This window comes from Tetrao urogallus (genome assembly GCF_951394365.1).
Source record: "Tetrao urogallus genome assembly, chromosome: 27".
Lineage (NCBI taxonomy): Eukaryota > Metazoa > Chordata > Aves > Galliformes > Phasianidae > Tetrao > Tetrao urogallus.
In genome coordinates this window covers 1,947,915-1,957,443 of record NC_136840.1, presented here as the reverse complement: position 1 = coordinate 1,957,443, position 9,529 = coordinate 1,947,915, and the positions used below count along the sequence as shown (strand labels likewise).

Here is a 9,529-nt window from a genome sequence, read left to right as displayed (position 1 = left end):
GAGCTGCTTCTAAAGCTTAGGGTGGATGTTTTTTGTGGTTTTGCTCTTTTTTTTTAATTCACTGATCAAGTACATTATCTACAATGATTAACTTTGCATCACAGTAACAATGCTAATACACGCTGTGGTCTAAGACACTTAGTGGGATTTTCTAAAGAGTTCACATCCTAAATCCATCTCTCTGCTAGTTCTGAAGCAGCATTCATCAGGGTGCTCAGCATATTTAGGGAGTTTATCTACAATAAAATCCATGGTTCGGTCATGAAAGAAACACACAGCGCTCCCGAGCCAGAGAACAATTCATTCACCAGATCTGAGCAGAGTTAACTGCAAAGCTACAGGATTATTTCAAGTTTTAAGACAGTCATTCTCTTAAGAGCAATCATGATTGATGAGAATGATGAATAGAAGCGGGATGGTGTAATTAATGTGGAGTAACGTGGGACTGTGCAGAAAAGAACACGTCCAATTAACAGAATAATGAATTTCAGCCTGGTCAATAACCATTTGGATGCAGTATTCATTGTCTTTCATATAACGACACAACCTCACGTTAATGTGGTATTTTGATGACAGGAAAAAAACAACAACAACAGTACAAACAAAGCCAAGCTGTCATACATCAAAACCTGGACACCAATCAGTCCCAACTGCAGGAAGAGGAGCACAGAGAGGATGCAGTCCTGTGCTGCTCCACAGGGATCACTCCTTGCCCTTCTGCAGTGCGATATTTTGCTGACGGCCTGAAGAAACTACGAAATATTGGTGGTAAAATGAGCAAGGACACGAGCCAGCAAGCAGAGCCTTGCTGAGGAACACAGCCAGGTATGTGGGACCATGCAATGGTTGGGAATGAGACCCAGCAAATCAGGGCACCGTGAGGTCCTGGGCTGAGGCTCAACCCAAAGGCACTCAGACTGGAATAATGATGGGTTTGTATTTACCATGAGGGCAATTAGCTACTAAGAGGTTTTATCAGGGGTTCGATGGATGCTGCTTCACTTGTTTATTAGCTTGTCAGGATGGAATGCTTTTCCAATAGGCTGGCTCTGGTCCTGTAGGAATTAACTCAGGTGCTCCTGCAGCCACAAATACAGGTGGTCACGAGGGTCACGTCCAAAATCATGTGGTCTCACAGCCCTCTGCATCTGATCGTTGCTATTTCCATGAACTCACAGCAATGGGTCTTTGGCTACTGCAGATGTATGTGGTTCATGACCTCAGGGTCTGCTCAGTGCTCACTCTGGGAAATGCTGGCATGGGGCAGGAGGTGGGGCTGGGGGAGCTCTGAGGATGAGGAAGAAAGGGGGGGGGGTTTGGCCCCCATGGGGGTCACTTGAAGACAGATGGGAACGTTGGGCAGTCCGGAGCTTTCACCTTCTTCATGAACTTCTTGAACTCTTTGTTCTTCTTGTCCCACTTGTAGATGGCTGTCAGAAGGTGCTGGGTCTTCACCTGGCGGCCCATGATGAGGAAATGGTGGCCAAGGTTGTCCAGCTGGTGGCAGGGGCAGTCAGCCCCATTCTTCAGGAGCAGCACCAACTTCTTCAGGTTCTTCTTGCGGATGGGCCCCAGCTTCAGCGCCTTCCTCTTCCGTGGAATGATCACTTTGTCCCCGTTCTCCTTCTTCACCTCCTTGATGGTCATCTTAAGAGCTGAAAAACAAGCCAAGGAGAAGGGGGGAAAAAAAAAAACCAGAAAGTTCTCAGCACAAAACAATTTTAATTGAGAAGGAAATTTGTTCAGCAGCACAACGCATGCTTTGCTAGCAAAATGTTAGCTGAGCAATGACAGAGAGACTCTTAAGAGATCAACTCAGCTCCTCAAACATTTGCTTTCAGGCTCTCCTGCCCTCAGGCAGCTGTGGAACACATTCTGAACACTGAGTATTGCTATGTGTGAGCTGGTGGGGACCTGGGGAGCAGGGCCAATCCCATCCCATACCAACAGAAGAATTCTCCTCTTTGGATTCAGTGCCTTCCTGAGTAAATAGCAACCCAAATAAAAGAAAATTAATGCTCATTTGCCATGACCATGAACAGGAATTCAGTAAGCATGGGAAAAATGATGGAAATGTGTTGTACATTAAAGTACCACTTCTGTGCCATTTGGCTCTGTCTCGTTTTTGGGGAAAAGCACATGTGGCCAAAAATGACTAACATATTTCCATCATTTGGGAATTTACTTCAGAGCCACAGATAAATAATGCTCAGATATGTGATTGTGTGCTGTCCCTTCCCATTTGATTCTCAGACGTGTGAGCAGCAGGTAGCAGAGCAGAAGCCATGGGCTCTGGCAGGGGAAAGAGTCCCCTGCATCACTGCCCCTTGAAGTTCTGCCCTGCTGGAACTTGTAGCAATAAATACACGTCATATTCAGGTCACCACTGCAGACACACATGGCAGCAGGACAGCAATGACAGCCTCAAGAAGGCAGCACAGTCTGTGTGCTACCCTCGTGCTCCCAGCCACTGCACTGGCAGTGAGAATAATGGTATTTGTCTGCCCACATGCCAAAAAAGGCTGTTGTGCTTGCCAAGAGCCCTGTTGTGTTATACTATTACTGTACAGGAAAGCAATCCAGGGCTGGAAACTAAAGGAAAGCTTTCTTTCTATCTGCTTTCCAAATCCAGGATGCTCAGGGAGCTAGAGATGCAAGCTTTACAGAGCAGGAGAGACCAGAGCAGCTCCATTTGCACCGAGCCCTGAAACAGCACAAGGCACAGGAACACATCACTGAGATCACCCCTACCCCAGGTGCACCCCAGCCCACACCACTTGGCTCCATCCCAGCGCTCCCCCACACGTAGGAGCCCCACACCAGCACCCCCAGGGGCAGGGAAGGGAATGTGAGAGAGTGGAAAGCTCTGCTGTTCCTGCAGCCTCATTGCTCCTTCCTTCAGGAATCGCACAGAAGAAGGAAACCTGCCAGAAGACACATTAGGGCTGTAACTGGAGAAGGGTGCAGGCAAGGAGCTGTCAGTCAAGGGGAAAAATAAACAGCATGTATTGATTGTACTGCAGTCCTGGTTCAGCAAGAGCCCGCTGGGCAGGATCTCTCAGACCTCAGGGAAAGGGCAGAAACGATAAATACACCCACCAAGAGAAACAGAGAGCAGCAGCATGCCAGGGCTGCCCAGCTCCGAGCTGCTACAAGCAGGCAGAGCACCAACAGCACAGCCCAGGGATGTGCAGGAGCCCTACAACAAGGGCACCATGTGAACTGGGGAAAAGCGGCGAGCAGAGCCCACCACCAGCTGCCCCTCACAGTACACGTAGTTTAAACATTTACAGTACATGTCTGGCTGTGATGAGGTTCTGTAACCTGTCAGCTGCCGGTGTTTACCTTGCTGGATGTGCATGAGAAACCTCAGTTGGAGGGGACGGGAGTTTATGTTAGTGCCAGATAAACAGCTCTCCATGAGAAATCACCCCCACGACAGTAACCCCTGAAGACTAAACAGAGATCTAAGGATCCTGTGGTGGGAGAGCACTTCCTGGGGCCGATCCATCGCTCACCAGCTGCTCCCCACTGCCAGGCATCCCCACAGCATCCTGCCCACATCCTTCACCCCAGCTCCCAGCACATCAGAGTGGCTGGAAGGACCTCTCCTCAATGGAGGAGGAAGAACGCAGAGGCAGAAGGAAGAAGTGCCAAAGGCAGCAGCTTGAAACCTACACCACTGAGAATCCATGCAAATGAACTTTTCCACTGCTATTTATTCTGGTGACAAGAGAGGAAGAGGAGAACAAAAGGCAACCCAAAATGCAACCAGCTTTCCATTGTGAGGAAAGAATGATGCCTCACACGCAGCAGACACCAGTTATGTCCTGCTCAGCTGCTCTGGACTCCTCTCCAGGAAGAAGTTGTCTCGTTTTCACAAGAAAACTCCTGGGCCACAGATGAGGAGCTCAGGACAGGCAGCTCCCAGCCACACTGAATTCTTGCACTCCGGGAGCACGCACATTCCTGAGGAACTATTACATGGGTGTTCCTGTGGATGCTTTCCCCCGTTAGAAAAAAGTCTGCTCTGAACTTAGGCCTTTTGGCATACCAAACCTGCAGGCGTGGGGAATTCATTTCCAGCAGAAGGGGTAAAGCATCAGCACAGAGCAGGTTGGGGTTTGCACAGCGCACATTCAAGTGCTAATCCCCCCGGAATGCACACCTTGCTCAATGCTCCTTTAATAGCTTTTCAGGAAAGTTACAGACACCAGCAAGGATGTCAAAACTGGTTAATGCTGGGCTTGATCTGAAAAAGCTCATATTTTTCCCTGCAACAGCTTTCTTTGGTTGTTTCTTTGTGGTTTTTTCTTGTTTTTAATGAAGCTCTGTTTCCCTATGATTGTCTGACTCACTTATGAGCCATAATGGATTTAGGACACAGCTTTCCAATAGCACTGCATTTTTTCCCCTTCGCTTCTCAGCCTTAAAAAGGCAAGGGATGGGTTTTTGGGTTCAACACCCAGACTTGGCAAGAAGAGCAGAATTCTGCTGAGACCCGGGGGTGCCGGCAGCCTGGGCAGCAGACACCCAGAGACACCTCCCTGCTGAGCTGCCATGGGGCCACGCAGCTCCAAGACCCCACTCCCCACCAGACACATCCCACACACTGCTGCCACCACGCATCAACACTGACATCTAGAGGCATGCTTGCCCCCAGGCTGCCGCAGACAATGAGACTGTACTGCTGACCCATATCGACCACAAGGGTGGTGGGAATCCAGTGGTCCAGGATCCAGCCTACGCAGAGCTGCACTGCCCTGCACAGTCCAGGAAGCCTCCCAGCACCCCAAAAACACCTCCAAGCCCACAGCAAGGCAGCCACCAGCTGGCCCGGGTAGCACAGTGGTTGCTGAGCAGCTGTAGCACCCTGTAGTGCCCTGCTCCCTGCACAGGGAGATGCCCTTCCAGCATCATGTACCCAACCTGCTGCAGCAGGCACAGCTGGAAGGGAAGCAGGATGCTCTGCAGCCAGGGCACCAAGTGCCTTCTCCTCTCCACAATACAGAGCCATAGTAGCAGGAATGCTTCCTTACCAAACTCGCTGGCACACAGGTGCTCAACAATGGCCTCCGACTTCATCTCGTTGTCGCACGGGGGACACACAGTGGTTCCTGGTGAGAGGAGAGAACAGGTGATGAGGAACGAGCCCAAGAGCACCACAGACCCAGGAGGGCCAAAAGCAGCCTGAAGCCCTGCCCTGGGCTGTCAGCAGCCAGCTCAGCAGGGCAGCACCTGCCTGGTCCCAGCCCCAGCCCCAGCTCAGCCTCCTGCCAGCCCTGCTCCCCCCAGCCCAGGTGCAGGCAGCTGCTTGCAGAGGACAGGGTTGACACAGAACGGAGCTTTCAGGGCCAAGCTTCTGGCTGGAGAAGCTGCTTGCCATAGGGCATGGTGAGCAGCCTGCTGATGCCGTGTCCCACGGTGCACCAAGCTGGCACACAGCACATGCAAAGGTATGGCAGGGAAGGCTCACACAACAAGGGTAACCACCCCAGAGCCAGACAGGGTTCAGGACACGCACAACCCAGCTCATCAGGAGAGCTCCTCACATCCAGAGGATAATCAACTGCTTCCAGGTTCCTGCCTCCAGCCAGCAGAGACCACCCAGCAGCACAGACAGAGGTTTGTGCTACTGACGGATGAATTTATTGAAGCAGGGAGATGCTCTCAGTCCAGCACAAGGGCTCTTTCCCACACACAAGAGCTGTTCTCTGGAGCCACGCTGCAGTGCAACGTCTGCCAGTCTCCGCAGGCAGAAGGAGCCTGGACCTGCAGCACAGCAGCTACCAGCAGGAGGGTATAAAGCCGCACACCTCGTGCAGACCACAGTGCTGCTGCCTCGTCCACAGATGCCCCGTGGGACTCCCAGCTGGACACTCATTCCTGTGCAGTGCTTCTCCCCTCCCACCACCCATCCTGTTTTGTGCCAAACCCTCATTCATTCCTGGGGTCAGAAGCCTTTATTAATCACATGTGTAGAGCAATTGGACTTCCAATTGTCCCGGTTTGCCAGCAACAAGGTAATCCTCACTGTGTCCAGGAGCAGCCCTAGAAATGCCATTCTTGGTGTGCCTGAGCTGGGTGACATCCCCTTCCAACACCCTACCAATGCCATAGCCACTTTACCAGCTTAGCTTACAGGGACACGGGGAGAAGACAGTTTCTGGGACATGATGACAGCCCAAATGCTTTATTTTTTAAATGAGCAGTCAGAATCTTTCCATACTGTACATTTAACAAGCTCATGGCAAGAGGATGCTGGCGGGAGGACCCCACACTGTCTGCTGCCAGGAGGAGAGCAGCTGTGCTGCAGACCACCCGATCCCATACCCTGGGAGCAGAAGGGCATACCCCTCATCTTCAGCTTATCTCATAGCCAAAGAGCACACCAAGAGGTCGAGCCCACACAGGGCAGATAGCCAGCAGGAAAGCCACCACAGTGCCAAACCTACAAGCTTTCCAAGCTCCGACAAAAAAAAAAAAAAAAAAGTAAAATAAAACTCACTGTTCCCTGGTGAAAAGTCAGGCTTTGTTTGAGCTGCGTGCGTTGCCCCAGGGATGCTGTAGCATACCCACAACGTGAGCTGGGGCTGCTGCTGTGCACCCTGGGCAGCTCGGGGACCCCAGCCCAACCCCCAGCATCCTGAGAGCACCCAACAGTCCGAGCTCTGACACCTCCCAGCCTACAACAGCTGGGACAGAGCCCACGTTCTGTATGTGACAGCTTCACTCTGAGGACTGTTTCCAGTTTTTCTCCCTGCTGACCATTTTCTAATGCCTGGCTTTAGAGCTAGCTTACTCCAGGGGCAGGGAGAAGGAATGTGTAATGCTATATTAATCTGCAACTCCCCTGATGCATCCTGTGGGCCTGCAGGCTTTACTGCCTAATGCTTAAGGAGAAAGGAATTCAGCAGGTCAGCTCTTTGAGAGGCAGAAACAAATTCCAATTTTAAGGTGTTAATGGGAAAAAATACTGAAAAGACTCGTTCTTATTAATGCCCTGAGAATGGGGTGGGGGGAGGGACACTGCTGGGCTCTGACCTTCTTTGAATCAATAGGAAACACCCCAGAGCCTGAAATCCATGGGGCTCCAGGAATACACACCAGCAGAAGTCTACACACTACAGCTGCAGGCAGCAGAGGGGCTTTGCTGTAACAAAGTCACTGCAGTGATGTGAGTGACAGCGTGGTACTGAACACCGTGCTGCTGCACAGCACCAAAAGAAAGCAACGCTGCCCCATCTGTCTAAACAGGCCTGAAAGTTCATCGCAAAGACGGCTGTTGAACCACACCAAGGAAGACTGGCAGATGCTGCTTGCTCACAAGGGTGACCCCAGGTCTGGAGCTACTAAAGCCTCTGAAGATATTGACCTGCACGCAGCCCAGAGCAGGGGCAGCTCTACAGGCTGCAGTTCTGCTCTGCTTGGCTGCAAGTCCCTGAGGAATAAAAGCAACCTTTGTACCTGTTCACAAGACACAGCAGCAGTCTGGACCAAGGGTCTGGGTTCACCCAGAGCAGAGATCTTAGAGCCTCCCCTGAAAACAAAGAGCTCCTTCCAGCAATTGTTTCAGTGAGTGCTGTGCAACCCTACAGCCCCTGCCTTCTCCCTCTGCAAACACCTCTCAGTAGCTTTACAAAGTGCTTTAACACAGAATGCTTACCTTACACCAGAACATTCATTTGATTATTTTAAAAGTTTCCAGCAACTAACCAGACTCCTTGCAACTCACTGTGGGCAAGCTGGTCTGATACAGGCAGACTCATGGAGCATGATGGAGAAAATAAGAAACACATCCACTTTCCCCAGTTGCTTCTTGATGGGAAACCCTGCCTGCAGCCTCCCTCCACCATACAGCCCCCACTGGGAAGGCAGGGCTGCTTTTCCTCCCGTGTGCCTCCACTCAGGCAGGCTACTGAGCCTCAGTGCTGCCTGGGAAGCGTGGTGCTCTGTTGGGACCACTGCCACCATCTACTCCAGCCAGACATTCCTGCCATGTGTAAGCACACATCCCACTGCAGCTGAAGAATGGTCCCACAGCAGCCAAGCATGGAAGAGAAACACTTCTCAGGAGAAGAGGGATGCACAGATTACAGCACTGCAACTCCCCAAGCTCCACCTGCTCCACGATTACTGCTCCAAGAGTGGCAAGGAGCAGGCAGCGCATCCATCCTGCTTGGGGACAGGGATACAGCCTTTCTTGAGCTGACATCTGTTCCCCCTCCCCCCCAGCTCTGACCATGCCTTACCTTTAGGCCTGGAGACTTCGGTGGCATTGGGAGCTGTCATGGCAATGCAGACATCATCCTGTGGGAACTGGTCACATTTGAGCATCTCCGGCCAAAAGAAGCCAAAGAACTGCATGACGGGCTCACAGGAATCACGCACAGCCTCGCAGAGCCAGCGGCACGGGTAGACCGGCCGGTCCAGGCAGACGGGAGCAAAGAGGGAGCAGAGGAAGACCTGGGTGCCCATATGGCAGTTCTTGTTGAGCAGCGGCACCCAGCTGCTCGCCTGGTGCTTCACCTCGGCCATGGTCTCGTGGTCCAGCAGGTTGGGCAACACCATCTTATCATAACCCACGCTGTGACACAGCCTCAGGTCGGCGGGGATGGCCACGCATTGGTGGGGTTTGGTGTAAAAGCGACCCCCAGGGTAGGGCCCCAGATCGGACTGGTAGCTCACGTAGTCGTACTCGCTGGCCCCGCCGCACGCCAGCAGCCCCGCGGCCAGCGACAGCAGCGCCCGCAGCTCGCCCCGCACTCCGCCCATGGCCGCGCCGACGGCCGCCCCGACGGCACCGCCCGCGGCACCGCCACTCCCCGCAGCTTCACCCGGATTCCCCCGCTCTGTTCCCAGACACCCCTTCCCGGGACTCCCACCCGACGTTCGGCAGCCCCTCCCGCCAGACGCCCGTCGCTGCCGCCGCTGCCCCCTCTCAAAGCCGCCCGCTCCCTCCCCAACCCCGGCCCCACTCTGGCCCCACCGCCCCGCGCCGCGGGTTTGTGAGCCCCCGGCAGCCAATCACGGCGGTACCGCCCGCCGCGCACTCGTCCTCCGATGTCAATCAGCGGCACCGGGAGCCAATCCCACACCGGCCCGGCCGCCTCTGCACCGCCCCAGGCGAGCCCCGACGGCGCCGCGGTCCGGCGGAGGAGCTCCGTGCCTCGGAGCGAGCGGGAGGGCGCCGCACCTGCGGCACGGCGGAGGGGTGTTCGGGGAAGGCGAAAGCACGGGGAGGCTCCCTTAGGCTTAGGAAACGCGTGAGCGCGGCCGCAGATCCTGCTGCTTCCTCCCAGGGAGAGCTGGGGGTGCCAGGGGCAGTTGTGGCACGGAGCTGAAGCAGCTCTGCAAAGCCCTGGTGCTCCTAAGCAGCTTTTCCAAGATTGTGAATGTTTCTGAGAGCCTGGAGCGGACCGTGCAGATCTCATTTCCCTGTGGACAAATTCCAACCCAAACTACGGTATTTGCAGGAAAAAAAAAAAAAAAAAAAAAAAAAAAAAGAAGAAGGGGGGGTGGAAAGCAG

At 53.4% G+C, this 9,529-nt stretch overlaps 1 protein-coding gene across 1 annotated transcript; it reads right to left on the bottom strand.

The window, feature by feature from the left end:
- Positions 1 to 1,332: 1,332 nt before the first annotated feature.
- Positions 1,333 to 8,775, bottom strand: SFRP1 (secreted frizzled related protein 1; the record flags this gene model as incomplete). The annotated part of the gene is made up of 3 exons (XM_079547382.1): positions 1,333 to 1,655; positions 5,040 to 5,117; positions 8,253 to 8,775. The coding sequence occupies 3 exons, from the start codon at positions 8,773 to 8,775 to the stop codon at positions 1,333 to 1,335; spliced, it is 924 nt and encodes a 307-aa protein (XP_079403508.1).
- Between the last annotated feature and the right edge of the window lie 754 nt (positions 8,776 to 9,529).